Source organism: Emys orbicularis, chromosome 4 (genome assembly GCF_028017835.1).
Source record: "Emys orbicularis isolate rEmyOrb1 chromosome 4, rEmyOrb1.hap1, whole genome shotgun sequence".
Taxonomy (NCBI): Eukaryota; Metazoa; Chordata; order Testudines; family Emydidae; genus Emys; species Emys orbicularis.
In genome coordinates this window covers 91,147,149-91,163,028 of record NC_088686.1, presented here as the reverse complement: position 1 = coordinate 91,163,028, position 15,880 = coordinate 91,147,149, and the positions used below count along the sequence as shown (strand labels likewise).

The 15,880-nt window shown below is 40.9% G+C and overlaps 1 protein-coding gene across 1 annotated transcript in view; it reads right to left on the bottom strand.

Moving 5' to 3' along the window:
• Positions 1 to 235: 235 nt before the first annotated feature.
• Positions 236 to 15,880, bottom strand: part of ANO3 (anoctamin 3) — a 159,945-nt gene continuing 144,300 nt past the window's right edge. Inside the window, exons 21-26 of the mRNA XM_065402303.1 lie at positions 15,338 to 15,483; positions 15,070 to 15,222; positions 13,776 to 13,923; positions 2,181 to 2,261; positions 1,011 to 1,116; positions 236 to 418 (exon numbers count right to left, since the gene is read on the bottom strand). Of these exons, the coding sequence (XP_065258375.1) occupies positions 236 to 418; positions 1,011 to 1,116; positions 2,181 to 2,261; positions 13,776 to 13,923; positions 15,070 to 15,222; positions 15,338 to 15,483 (817 nt within the window). The remainder of the gene's footprint in view (positions 419 to 1,010; positions 1,117 to 2,180; positions 2,262 to 13,775; positions 13,924 to 15,069; positions 15,223 to 15,337; positions 15,484 to 15,880) is intronic.

Genomic DNA, 15,880 nt, shown 5'->3' with positions numbered 1-15,880 from the left:
TTACACTTTCTAATGAACTGATAGCAACTCCTGGTATTGACCATGGACCAGTGACAGATATGGCTATTCATTTTCTTCATTGGAAGCATGTATTTTCCAGGACCCAGCAAAGCCTGCTAATATATTTTCCAATAGCAGCATATATACACACTGCTCCTCATTGCCAGATCTACCTTCATTTGAGACCTGCACTAGTCAATTTTCATGGAATGTTTTTGCTGCTATACGGTATCAACTAAGGCCATTCGTGGTGATACTGTTTCCCATTCTTTTTCCGCTCTCTCTGCAAATGCTCTAGTTCAGCCTCATACATCATTTCCTGGACCAAGTATTTCTCTCTTCTCATTCTGTCACACAAGTCTTTGGGCATGTCTGGGATCAGGTAGGCAATGAAAGACTTTATTCCAAAAACAAGGTGCTGAAAATAAGAACAGAAATAATTTGTTCAAAGATGCTGAAGTGTTCTGTTTTGGACCAAATTCTGGTGCCATAGAAGTCAATGGCAAAAGTGGGACCAGGATTTGACTCGTGATGTAAATAAAAAAAATGTAATGCAAGATGTTTCTAAAGCAACCCCTCATATAAGCAATGCAGTACAGTATAACAGGAACAAACTTCCTAAAAACAAACCTAAGTTCCAATTAACCTAACTTAGCTTAATGTACATTCAAGACTCATTCCGTTTTTTTTTCTACAGCTTCACGAAGATTTGACTGACATCTACATGCCAGATGAGTTTGGACAGAGGAAATGAGGCTCTAGAAACAGCCTGTAGAATTTGTGCAAACTTTCTCAACACAGTTTCCCAGCATGAGGCAGTTGACCAGTACTGGCATTTTCTAATATATCTGGCTCTTCGTTGTCTCTCCATAGAGCATAAGGTGTAATCACCTAGTTTATGATACTAACCAGTACTTTGGTTTTGGACTCATTGTAGGATATCTGATTTAGACCTTTACACAGGTGGAACAGCAAAAGTAGTATCATTTCTCTCCTAATCCATGACTAACCTCAAATACTATAATGAAAGCCAGCCGTGCAGCTAGGACATGCCAGAACTGCAAGGTGAACTCGTAAGGAGCTGAACTCCAGGGTGGCGCTCTGTAGTCTCGATATCTGTAACACAAAGAAAAATGTCCTTTAGTAAGAACACTCCTGAAATGATGTGTGGATTCGATCATTACAGAGGTGCTGGAATGAAGAATCACCAAAATGATATGTGGGGTTAGAATATGACCGGAGAATGAGGAATAAAGGAATGGAAATTATCCATTCTAAATACAAATGTTTAAGGATGTATGATAACTATAAACATGCTTCAGTAGCAATTCAATAAAAAAGGGAGGAAAATGATTCGCAGTGCATGTGAGTACTGAACAGGGCTGAGCTTAACATAGTGGTTTCATTTCAAAAGGGGGTCAGACAAGCATTTTCTTTTGCTTTGATACAGCAGAACCCTCCAGATTCACTTTGAGTTTCAAGTTCAAGTGAATCTCTTCCTAAGTAGGCCTAGGTTCATTTGATTTACTTCTGGAATGTCTCAGCCAGCCTCAGCTAAGTGTCAATTTCTAGTAAACCTGAAACTAGACGTGTTTCACTTGTATGAGTTTTGTTGCAAACACTTTGCACAGCTTTGATAAATTAAAGGAAAAAGTTTTCTTCGGCCTGTATTGTGGGTCTCTGCTGCATATCTTGCATACTCACTCTGCCTACTCCCACTGGGAGCAAATCCTGTGCTGGTTTTAAACCAGAAGCCTAATAATACTGCTGTGCTCTTAATATAGCACTTTTCATCTGCAATCTCCAGGTGCTTTATAAAAAGAGGTACCCCCATTTTACAGATGGAGAAACTGAATCATAGACACTTGAGATGACTTGCCCAAGCTCACGCAGCAGGCCAGTGAAAGAGCCAGGAACAGAACTGAGGTCTTGTCTCCTGACTCCCAGTTCAGTGCTCTATCCACTAGGCCACACGGCCTCCCCACAGAGGGGTGAAACCTCTATATCAAACAAACTTATAAAGGAAATACTAATAAACAAAAATAATAAAAGAAACTGTTTTCTGACAGTAACTTAAACCCTGGAGTTATAAATGTCAATTTCCATTAGAATCAAATATTCTCAAAGAACAAGGAGCATCTCAATATAGAGATGAAACAAGTTGCGCTTTTAACACATACCTGCAGTATCCTGAGTATCCCATACCAAGCTCATTCAGATCAAATACTGATAAACTACTGTTGACATATCCCTTTAAACATCTGGAAGGAAAAGACACAATTTCAATATTTTCTGCAAAGAGCAACTGTTTATCATAGATTGTGCATGCAAAACATATTTCACAGATCTCTCACCATCACCAATGCATGTCAAGGGATTATGGTATGCCTTTCAAATCTTTTATTTGATTATTATTTTTTATTATTTTTATTATTAATTATTATTATTATTATTTAGTGGCTAGGTTTTTAGCTGAAAGAGTGCCATAAAGTCAATGGATGTTTCAGGGATAAACCCTCACACTAATTTTTTTAAAATGGATTTTGTGCATTCAAAAGGAGTTGGATGCTGATTTTCACTATTTATCCAATGAACACATACAGCACATTCAGTAGCAAAGCAAGGTTCTCCACAATGTCCTGCCAAAATACCTGAATCTGAAGGGACCTCCTGTAAAGAGAATAAATGCAGTTCAGTCTCATTGCAGATTCTGCCAATAATGGAGCCAAATAGGGCCAACGTGATGGTGACTTTTATGATCTGGACTTTTACCCACTCAGAACAAAATGGAGAGCACCAAACTGCTTTTCACAGATAGCAAAGAGCCATCTGATGGCAACAATTTTTGGTCATTACTGACAGGAACTACATACAGACTGATGACCCTAGAGGTAAAAGGTTCCCTGTGTCCCTGAAAAAAATTATGAGCTATCTATTCTTCCTCAGAAAATCTATCCTTGCTACTTAAATCAGTTTTGGTTTAGAAGTGCTTCCTGAAAGGCAAGGAGGATTTAAGAAAAGATGCAGAAGAACAAGAAAAATTAGCAACCTTTAATCTGAGCTATTAAAAAGGTCTTTAAAAGGAATGGTAGCAACACCCTACTTTTCTAAGATACTGCAACATATGTACCCAAAATCATCTTGTTAGTTTTCTTTTAAACTGGAAGTCCATCGTCATCCTCACAGAAAATCACAATTTGGTTCTCTGAAAAGATGCATGTTAAAAAACAATGCCTTTTGTCTCCTCCTACTGCACAGTGGTGTAGGGGAGTTAATGAGAAAGAGCCATAGAATAATTTTACTGAGAAGCTTGCTATCATGAAGCATGGCCCAGTTCCCACTGAAGACTATGTTAAGGCTCCAACTGAATTCACTGTGAATTGAATGGTTTTGTGACTTTATGTGACAAAAATAAGTGCATATTAAGTGGCATGCCGAAGGGAGGAGTATAAACGTAGTACCTTCCCTGATAAGCTTTCATCTCCCCTAAGTGGGCCAGCATCAGCAGTAGCAGCAACATCCAATGCAACAACAATTTATGAGGATTATTTATCAAATTTAGTGAGGCCAGAATCTATCCTATCCAATGCCTCCTGAACTCCACCCCCCACCAATGATGAAAAAGGCCAAAGGGGACATTGACAAGGAGGAGGGAAATGATGACCATACAAGAGTTGGTGAAAACCCAAGAAACCGGGCAAGAGGAAACTATAAGGAACAGAACAAAGTTAAAATAAAGTCATCTCCCAGGAACAAGGGGGGTATTTATTGCATCAATGACAACATCTTTTAAAATCACAAACAAAACTATAAAGTAAGGAAACATAATAAAATAAGGACAGGTTTCAGAGTAGCAGCCGTGTTAGTCTGTATCCGCAAAAATAACAGGAGTACTTGTGGCACCTTAGAGACTAACAAATTTATTAGAGCATAAGCTTTCGTGGGCTACAACCCACTTCTTCGGATGCATATAGAGTGAAACATATATTGAGGAGATATATATACACACATACAGAGAGCATGAACAGGTGGGAATTGTCTTACCAAGTCTGAGTGGCCAATTAAGTAAGAGAAAAAAAACTTTTGAAGTGATAATCAAGATAGCCCAGTACAGACAGTTTGATAAGAAGCAAGTGTGAGAATGCTTACAAGGGGAGATAGATTCAATGTTTGTAATGGCTCAGCCATTCCCAATCCCTGTTTAGCCCTGAGTTGATTGTGTCTAGTTTGCATATCAATTCCAGCTCAGCAGTCTCTCTTTGGAGTCTGTTTTTGAAGTTTTTCTGTTTTAAGATAGCCACCCGCAGGTCTGTCAAAGAATGGCCAGACAGGTTAAAGTGTTCTCCCACTGGTTTTTGAGTATTATGATTCCTGATGTCAGATTTGTGTCCATTAATTCTTTTGCGTAGAGACTGTCCGGTTTGGCCAATGTACATGGCAGAGGGGCATTGCTGGCACATGATGGCATATATCACATTGGTAGATGTGCAGGTGAACGAGCCCCTGATGGTATGGCTAATGTGATTAGGCCCTATGATGGTGTCACTTGAATAGATATGTGGACAGAGTTGGCATCGGGCTTTGTTACAAGGATAGGTTCCTGGGTCAGTGTTTTTGTTCAGTGATGTGTGGTTGCTGGTGAGTATTTGCTTTAGGTTGGGGGGTTGTCTGTAAGCGAGGACAGGTCTGTCTCCCAAGATCTGTGAGAGTAAAGGATCATCTTTCAGGATAGGTTGTAGATCTCTGATGATGCGCTGGAGAGGTTTTAGTTGGGGGCTGAAGGTGACAGCTAGTGGTGTTCTGTTATTTTCTTTGTTGGCCCTGTCTTGTAGGAGGTGACTTCTGGGTACTCGTCTGGCTCTGTCAATCTGTTTTTTCACTTCAGCAGGTGGGTATTGTAGTTTTAAGAATGCTTGATAGAGATCTTGTAGGTGCTTGTCTCTATCTGAGGGATTGGAGCAAATGCGGTTATATCTTAGAGCTTGTCTGTAGACAATGGATCGTGTGGTGTGTCCTGGATGGAAGCTGGAGGCATGTAGGTAAGTGTAGCGGTCAGTAGGTTTCCGGTACAGGGTGGTATTTATGTGACCATCGCTTATTAGCACAGTTGTGTCCAGGAAATGGACCGCTTGTGTGGATTGATCTAGGCTGAGGTTGATGGTGGGATGGAAATTATTGAAATCATGGTGGAATTCCTCAAGGGCTTCTTTTCCATGGGTCCAGATGATGAAGATGTCATCAATGTAGCGCAAGTAGAGTAGGGGCGTTAGGGGACGAGAGCTAAGGAAGCGTTGTTCTAAGTCAGCCATAAAAATGTTGGCATACTGTGGGGCCATGCGGGTACCCATAGCAGTGCCGCTGACTTGAAGGTATATATTGTCCCCAAATGTGAAATAGTTGTGGGTGAGGACAAAGTCACAGAGTTCAGCCACCAGGTTAGCTGTGACATTATCGGGGATACTGTTCCTGATAGCTTGTAGTCCATCTGTGTGTGGAATATTGGTGTAGAGGGCTTCTACGTCCATAGTGGCCAGGATGGTGTTTTCTGGAAGATCACCGATGGATTCTAGTTTCCTCAGGAAGTCAGTAGTATCTCGAAGATAGCTAGGAGTGCTGGTAGCGTAGGGTCTGAGGAGAGAGTCCACATAACCAGACAAGCCTGATGTTAGGGTGCCAATGCCTGAGATGATGGGGCGTCCAGGATTTCCAGGTTTATGGATCTTGGGTAGCAAATAGAATGTCCCTGGTCGGGGTTCTAGGCATGTGTCTGTACAGATTTGTTCCTGTGCTTTGTCAGGGAGTTTTTTTAGCAGATGGTGTAGTTTCTTTAGGTAATCCTCAGTGGGATCAGAGGATAATGGCCTGTAGAATGTGGTGTTAGAGAGCTGTCTAGCAGCCTCTTGGTCATATTCCAATTTATTCATGATGACGACAGCACCTCCTTTGTCAGCCTTTTTGATAATGATGTCAGGGTTGTTTCTGAGGCTGTAGATGGCGTTGTGTTCAGCATGGCTGAGGTTATGGGGCAAGTGATGTTGCTTATCCACAATTTCAGCCTTTGCACGTTGACGGAAGCAATCTATGTAGAAATCCAGTCTGTTGTTTCGACCGTCCGGAGGAGTCCACGCAGAATCCTTTTGTTTGTAGTGCTGGTAGGGGGGATTCTGTGGGTTAGTATGCTGTTCAGAGGTATGTTGGAAATATTCTTTGAGTCGGAGACGTCGAAAGTAGGATTCTAGGTCACCGCAGAACTGTATCATGTTCGTGGGTCTGGAGGGACAAAAGGAGAGGCCCCGAGATAGGACAGACTCTTCTGCTGGGCTAAGAGTATAGCTGGAAAGGTTAACAATATTGCTGGGTGGGTTAAGGGAACTACTGTTGTGGCTCCTTGTGGCATGTAGCAGTTTAGATAGTTTAGTGTCCTTTTTCCTTTGTAGAGAGGCAAAGTTTGTCTTGTAAATGGCTTGTCTAGTTTTTGTAAAGTCTATCCATGAGGAAGTTTGTGTGGAAGGTTGGTTTCTTATGAGAGTATCCAGTTTTGAGAGCTCATTCTTAATCTTTCCCTGTTTGTTGTATAGGATGCTGATCGGGTGGTTTCGCAGTTTCTTTGAGAGTGTGTGACACAGTCTCTCAGCATAGTCTGTGTGATATGTAGATTGTAATGGATTTTTTTACCTTTAGTCCTTTTGGTATGATGTCCATCTGCTTGCATTTGGAAAGGAAGATGATGTCTGTCTGTATCTGTACGAGTTTTTTCATGAAGTTGATGGATTTCCACTCCATACGGCTAAATGCAGTGCCTTGCATAATGACAGGTTTCAGAGTAGCAGCCCTGTTAGTCTGTATCCGCAAAAATGAGCTGGAATTGATATGCAAACTAGACACAATCAACTCAGGGCTAAATAGGGATTGGGAATGGCTGAGCCATTACAAACATTGAATCTATCTCCCCTTGTAAGCATTCTCACAAGTGTGGGAATGGCTCAGCCATTCCCAATCCCTATTTAGCCCTGAGTTGATTGTGTCTAGTTTGCATATCAATTCCAGCTCATTTTTGCGGATACAGACTAACAGGGCTGCTACTCTGAAACCTGTCATTATGCAAGGCACTGCATTTAGCCGTATGGAGTGGAAATCCATCAACTTCATGAAAAAACTCGTACAGATACAGACAGACATCATCTTCCTTTCCAAATGCAAGCAGATGGACATCATACCAAAAGGACTAAAGGTAAAAAATCCATTACAATCTACATATCACACAGACTATGCTGAGAGACTGTGTCACACACTCTCAAAGAAACTGCGAAACCACCCGATCAGCATCCTATACAACAGACAGGGAAAGATTAAGAATGAGCTCTCAAAAGTGGATACTCTCATAAGAAACCAACCTTCCACACAAACTTCCTCATGGATAGACTTTACAAAAACTAGACAAGCCATTCACAGGACAAACTTTGCCTCTCTACAAAGGAAAAAGGACACTAAACTATCTAAACTGCTACATGCCACAAGGAGCCACAACAGTAGTTCTCTTAACCCACCCAGCAATATTGTTAACCTTTCCAGCTATACTCTTAGCCCAGCAGAAGAGTCTGTCCTATCTCGGGGCCTCTCCTTTTGTCCCTCCAGACCCACGAACATGATACAGTTCTGCGGTGACCTAGAATCCTACTTTCGACGTCTCCGACTCAAAGAATATTTCCAACATACCTCTGAACAGCATACTAACCCACAGAATCCCCCCTACCAGCACTACAAACAAAAGGATTCTGCGTGGACTCCTCCGGACGGTCGAAACAACAGACTGGATTTCTACATAGATTGCTTCCGTCAACGTGCAAAGGCTGAAATTGTGGATAAGCAACATCACTTGCCCCATAACCTCAGCCATGCTGAACACAACGCCATCTACAGCCTCAGAAACAACCCTGACATCATTATCAAAAAGGCTGACAAAGGAGGTGCTGTCGTCATCATGAATAAATTGGAATATGACCAAGAGGCTGCTAGACAGCTCTCTAACACCACATTCTACAGGCCATTATCCTCTGATCCCACTGAGGATTACCTAAAGAAACTACACCATCTGCTAAAAAAACTCCCTGACAAAGCACAGGAACAAATCTGTACAGACACATGCCTAGAACCCCGACCAGGGACATTCTATTTGCTACCCAAGATCCATAAACCTGGAAATCCTGGACGCCCCATCATCTCAGGCATTGGCACCCTAACATCAGGCTTGTCTGGTTATGTGGACTCTCTCCTCAGACCCTACGCTACCAGCACTCCTAGCTATCTTCGAGATACTACTGACTTCCTGAGGAAACTAGAATCCATCGGTGATCTTCCAGAAAACACCATCCTGGCCACTATGGACGTAGAAGCCCTCTACACCAATATTCCACACACAGATGGACTACAAGCTATCAGGAACAGTATCCCCGATAATGTCACAGCTAACCTGGTGGCTGAACTCTGTGACTTTGTCCTCACCCACAACTATTTCACATTTGGGGACAATATATACCTTCAAGTCAGCGGCACTGCTATGGGTACCCGCATGGCCCCACAGTATGCCAACATTTTTATGGCTGACTTAGAACAACGCTTCCTTAGCTCTCGTCCCCTAACGCCCCTACTCTACTTGCGCTACATTGATGACATCTTCATCATCTGGACCCATGGAAAAGAAGCCCTTGAGGAATTCCACCATGATTTCAATAATTTCCATCCCACCATCAACCTCAGCCTAGATCAATCCACACAAGCGGTCCATTTCCTGGACACAACTGTGCTAATAAGCGATGGTCACATAAATACCACCCTGTACCGGAAACCTACTGACCGCTACACTTACCTACATGCCTCCAGCTTCCATCCAGGACACACCACACGATCCATTGTCTACAGCCAAGCTCTAAGATATAACCGCATTTGCTCCAATCCCTCAGATAGAGACAAGCACCTACAAGATCTCTATCAAGCATTCTTAAAACTACAATACCCACCTGCTGAAGTGAAAAAACAGATTGACAGAGCCAGACGAGTACCCAGAAGTCACCTCCTACAAGACAGGGCCAACAAAGAAAATAACAGAACACCACTAGCTGTCACCTTCAGCCCCCAACTAAAACCTCTCCAGCGCATCATCAGAGATCTACAACCTATCCTGAAAGATGATCCTTTACTCTCACAGATCTTGGGAGACAGACCTGTCCTCGCTTACAGACAACCCCCCAACCTAAAGCAAATACTCACCAGCAACCACACATCACTGAACAAAAACACTGACCCAGGAACCTATCCTTGTAACAAAGCCCGATGCCAACTCTGTCCACATATCTATTCAAGTGACACCATCATAGGGCCTAATCACATTAGCCATACCATCAGGGGCTCGTTCACCTGCACATCTACCAATGTGATATATGCCATCATGTGCCAGCAATGCCCCTCTGCCATGTACATTGGCCAAACCGGACAGTCTCTACGCAAAAGAATTAATGGACACAAATCTGACATCAGGAATCATAATACTCAAAAACCAGTGGGAGAACACTTTAACCTGTCTGGCCATTCTTTGACAGACCTGCGGGTGGCTATCTTAAAACAGAAAAACTTCAAAAACAGACTCCAAAGAGAGACTGCTGAGCTGGAATTGGTATGCAAACTAGACACAATCAACTCAGGGCTAAATAGGGATTGGGAATGGCTGAGCCATTACAAACATTGAATCTATCTCCCCTTGTAAGCATTCTCACACTTGCTTCTTATCAAACTGTCTGTACTGGGCTATCTTGATTATCACTTCAAAAGTTTTTTTTCTCTTACTTAATTGGCCTCTCAGACTTGGTAAGACAACTCCCACCTGTTCATGCTCTCTGTATGTGTGTATATATATCTCCTCAATATTGTTTCACTCTATATGCATCCGAAGAAGTGGGTTGTAGCCCACGAAAGCTTATGCTCTAATAAATTTGTTAGTCTCTAAGGTGCCACAAGTACTCCTGTTATAATAAAATAATGAAATATATTTACAAAGTTAGTTTTAACATACCCCCCATTGAATGCATAGCTTTCAAGCCAAAGCACAATAAAACATGCTGTCAGCTCACATTTTAGAAATTGTGAGGTACCAGCCATGAACACTAAACAAAGATAAACAATTTTCTAGCTGGTCATTACTTTTAATGAGCACTTAAATGCTGAACCAATTTTATCAAAATGAACTCTGATCAGTGAAAAAGACAACTTTTTCATTTCAAATTTCACCCCTTCTATTTTTGTCCTGTGTGATGGATGGGACCAAACAACCCTCCCCAAAGATTAAAACCTGAATGTTGAAGAATTAATTCCAGTAGCAAAAATATTACTGCTGTGACTGTGCTCATTTTCCTGGGCTTATTTTTGGCTGGCTATCTCAACATGACCCACTCTGATGAGCAGCCAAACAAGTCAAAAATCATGTCATGCTGGTCCCTTTATTTCACAGTAAAGCTGAATAGAATAATGTTTCACTACTGAACATAGATATGTAATTAACTTGTGGCATGCACAGCTACAAGATAATAATCACCATCCTCATTAACCTGCAGAACTCATTATCACAAGGCCAAAATGAAGCAAATTAGACATTTATGTGAAAAATAAGAATAACCACAGTTACATTAGGTAGGATAAACATTTGCCAGGGTTATAAAGACATCCTGCTTCAGGGCATAAGCCAGCCACTAACTGCCTAAGGGCATAAGGCAAATTATTCCAATATGGAGTCCCAGCACCTTCCTCTGAAGTATCTGGGATTGGCTTGTCTCAAGACAAGATATTGGAACAAGTGGACCACTGTTCCCATCTGCTATGTCAAACTGGGAGGGAGTGTCTAGTGAGGTCCCCACAGGCGTGAGTCCTGGATACAGTACTATTCAATATTTTCATTAATGACTTCAGTAGCAGACTGGAAAATATGCCTATAAAATTCACAGATGACACCAAGCTTGGAGGGGTTGGAAGCACTTTGGAGCACAGGATTAGAATCCAAAAGGGACTTGACAAACTGGAGAATTGTCCTGAAATCAACAGGATGAAATTCAATAAAGATAAGTGCAAAGTACTACAATTAGGAAGGAAAAATCAAATGGACAACTACAAAATGGGGAATAACTGGTTAAGTGGTAGTACTGCTGACAATGAACTGTGGGCCATAGTGGATCACAAATTGACACTGAGTCAACAACGTGATGCAGTTCTGAAAAAAGGCTGATATCATTCTGGGGTATATTAACAGGAGTGCTTTATCTAAGAGATGGGTGGTAACTGTCCTGCTCTACTTGGCACTGGTGAGGCCTCAGCTGCATTACTGTGTCCAATTCTGTGTGCCACACTTAAAGAAAGATGTGGACAAATTGGAGGGAAGCTAGAGGACAGCAACAAAAATGACAAAAGGTTTAGAAAACCTGACCTATGTGGAAAGGTTAAAAAAAACCTGGGCCTGTTTAGTCTTGATAAAAGAAGGATGAGGGGGAAAACTGATAATCTTCAAACATGTTAAGAGGACAATGATCATTTGTTCTCCATGTCTCCAGGACAAAAAGTAATGGGCTTAATCTTCAGCAAAGGAGATTTAGGTTAGATAGTAGGAAAAAACTTTCTAACTATCAGGGTACTTAAGCTCTGGATACTTCCAAGGGAGGTTGTGGAATCCCCATCATTTGAGGTATTTAAGAGCAGGTTGGACAAACACCTGTAAGGGATGGTCTAGGCTTACTTGGTCCTGCCACCACACAGGGGGCTGGATTTGTTGACTTTTGAGGTCCCTTCCGGCCCAACATTTCTATGACCTTGTAATACTTTGTATCTACAAGTAAACCACACCCCACCAAAATGAAAAGTTAAAGTCTAAATTTTCTAGAATGGTGATTTTGGGTGCCTCATTATCTTGGTGCTTGAGCTGACACAGCTCAAAAGTTGAGCACCTGCCCCCTTTAAGATGTCTCAATTTCAGCACCTCAAAACTGAGACACCCCAAATCACCAGTCACTCTCGAAAATTAGGGCTATATGTAAAAAACAGTTATAGGACTTCTAACTTTTTCCATCATACAGACATACTTTACAAAGCACTGATTGCAGTTCTTAGTACTCTATGTAACTCTTCATCATGTTTGATTATTTATTTGAGAAAGAAAACAACTTTAAAGACACAAAGTTTTCAAGAACTTCTCCCCCATGTGAAATACAATTTTACCCTTATCTCAGCAGTTTGTCTGAATAATTTCCATGTTAGGGTTATGAACGGTCTTCTTCTGACATGATCAAAAGCACTTGAAAAATCCAGGACTATAACTTTTGTAGCTAGCATGCATTTGTTTATTTCACATTTCCTCCCCTGCTATAATTAATTATACAAATTAAATGTTGAATGGCCAAAGTGCTAACACACACTACAGATATCAATTCTTGTTGCTACATACTTAAATTTTACATGAGCCTATGTGCATGTCTCATTTGTCCCATTCGTCTCCTCTGTTGATGTTTAAACCAGTCACCTTATTTCACTGTGGTGAAGGGATTTTGAAAAGAAAATCGTGATTTTATTTTAAGTAGACCTCTCTGTGGAAGTTGCTTAGGAAATTATGTGATACAGTCAGGTTTGTGTAACTATAAAGGACAAAATACTACTGATCCAATGTACAGAATGCAGGAAGGACAATGGGGGAAAATATCACTTCCAGAGCAAGATAAGAACATAACATAAGAACATAAGAATGGCCGTACTGGGTCAGACCAAAGCTCCATCTAGCCCAGTATCCTGTCTACAGACAGTGGCCAATGCCAGGTTCACTCCCTCTGGGGCACCTAACAGGTAATGATCAAGTGATCTCTCTCCTGCCATCCATCTCCCACCCTCTGACAAACAGAGGCTAGGGACACCATTCCTTACCTATCCTGGCTAATAGCCATTAATGGACTTAACCTCCATGAATTTATCCAGTTCTCTTTTAAACCCTGTTATAGTCCTAGCCTTCACAACCTCCTCAGGCAAGGAGTTCCACAAGTTGACTGAGCGCTGGGTGAAGAAGAACTTCCTTTTATTGTTTTAAACCTGCTGCCCATTAATTTCATTTGGTGGCCCCCAGTTCTTATATTATGGGAACAAGTAAATAACTTTTCCTTATTTACTTTCTCCACATCACTCATGATTTTACTTTCTCTACATCACTCATATGGGACCTGTTCCAAACCCCTAATCATTTTAGTTGCCCTTCTCTGAACCTTTTCTAATGCCAGTACATCTTTTTTGAGATGAGGAGATCACATCTGTACACAGTATTCAAGACGTGGGCGTACCATGGATTTATATAAGGGCAAAAAGATATTCTCCGTCTTATTCTCTATCCCCTTTTTAATGATTCTTAACATCCTGTTTGCTTTTTTGACTGCCGCTGCACACTGAATGGATGTCGTCAGAGAACAATCCACGATGACGCCAAGATCTTTTTCCTGATTAGTTGTAGCTAAATTAGCCCCCCAACATATTGAATGTATAGTTGGGGTTATTTTTTCCAATGTGCATTACTTTACATTTATCCACATTAAATTTAATTTGCCATTTTGTTGTCCAATCACTTAGTTTTGTGAGATCTTTTTGAAGTTCTTCACAGTCTGCTTTGGTCTTAACTACCTTGAGCAGTTTAGTATCAAGTTTAGTATAAAGTTAATGTCTGAGGAGGGGGGGAGGGAAGTATATATAGAAAACGTCTGAATTACTTTTCCTGTCTGTATCCTTCATCTGTACAAGGGCCATATTTGTATGCATAGACAAAACGTGGGATATAGTCAGAAGTAATTGCAATAACAAATGCATTAGTGATGACAGCCAGGACTCCAATTCCTTCAAGGATTCCATACCAGATACCTAAGAGAAAGAAGAATCAATTGATAGAACAAGAACATTCTTTTTATACTATTTTTCTTGTTTACTGAGAAACACAATCATTGTGCCAAATAAGTTATGTACAGATCCAGACTGGGATTAAGCTAAACTTCCCATGAATTTTGCCATCATGGGCTGTGTCCGAACTAGATTCACACAATAGGTTCCTTCTAGTTTTAGATCCAATCTGTAAATCCCAAATGCCCAAATCTGTTTTAAAACTATAACCTTGTAAGTATATAAACTCAAAAGGATAGTCTTTTCAAGAGAGTGAAGATGAGGAAACAAAGAATTGTTACAATGGAGATCAGTAGGGAAGAAAATTTTTTATTGTGAATGCTGCTTAACTGTATGGGGGTACATATACTGTCTCCTATTTACAGTCACTCTTAGATCAAGCAGAAAGACTAGAAATTCCACAGGCTGACACCAACCATAAACCTGTGTTACTCCTTATCAGATGTGCTGGCAATGTGTCCCAGAGAACCCCTCACAGCTGTATATTAACATCACTGCTTCCTGAGCATTCTCAATTATATCAATAGTACATCTTCAGTGCAGCAGACCACCTTCTCTGTAAAGTCAAACCTCTTTAACAAGGTATAACTCAGTGCCAAAAAGTATAACTAGGAAGGCCCAAGTATAAGCCACTAAAAAGTGGCAAAAAGAGACTTGAATCCAGCTTGAATTTTACTTATGGCCAAAGAGTCTCATCTCCTTATGTCAGTCAGTTTTGCTCTTAAACATCACAGAGTTTCTGCTTTGAAAGTCCATTGATATTCAGTAATTTTGGATATCATTTTAGTCCCCGAGGTTTTTTTCAATAAGTAGCCTAAAGGTGGGCCTTTAAAATCAAGAAAAGAGTTCAAAACAATAATCTCTCACTGGGAATTGTAGGTGCTCAGGACGTTTGAAAAACAAAGTAATTTATTTAGGTGATAAAATCCGGTTTTAAAGCCTAACTTCAGACTCCTATTATTTAACATTTTGGCCATTGTTGATATTTGTAGTTAGCCTGTTATACCCACTTCCTTTCAATTATTTTTAAACTTTACATGGCATTAGCGGTTTAAGAGAATAAAACATGAGCTGATAGTACAATGACTGTGTATCATTATGCTCTCTTACCTATATCTGTTGCTCTTGCAGGCATAGGTCTCCTCCACTGGGTAACAAACTTGTAAGCATCTAGTCTTATTTCTATAATATTGTTAAGCAATGCCAGGAGCGGTGCCAGTGGGAAGGCAGCAACGAAGATGGTGGTAAAGCCAAACTGTAAAACTAACAACAGATTGCCAGATTAGAAAATGAAAACAAATGTGGCCTTAAAAAGGAAAAGCATTGAACTGCTGCTGATTTCCATAAGAAAACTGCATATTGCTGTACATTTGCTCACCCATCTCTAAGTACTCATCCATTAAGCCATGGAGATTCATTGGCTGCAGATTCCAATCTTTTTCCCATTGAGGTAGTGAAATTTTATGCTCCAATAACTGCCCTCCTTTCTTGATCTTGCGTCGTGACCACCAGTTCTGTAGTAACCTACATTAGACAGACAGATCATCGAGCTTGTGATATCACTGGCGGTGCCTGCTCAAGAATTTACAAGATTCACTGATATCATCCTGAGTTAGCATCCTAGGCCAATTTTGAACTGTTCCAAACTACCTGAGAGTGCATACCTGTGGAGATACTTTCTCAAGAGCATTCCTCAATATTCTTAGAAGATAATATTCAAGCCAGAGCAGAGAGCCTTTCCAAACCTTACATACAACTTAAGCCTCACATTAAGGGTTTAATTTCAACCTAAGTGGAACACTAGGCACTGAAGGGCCCCTTATGCTGGGGTGATGTTTTCAATGCACAAACCTAAGGAGACTTTTTTAACATCACAAAGCCTTCTTGAAAGAGTACTTGTTAAAGAATATTGTTTTCTCCT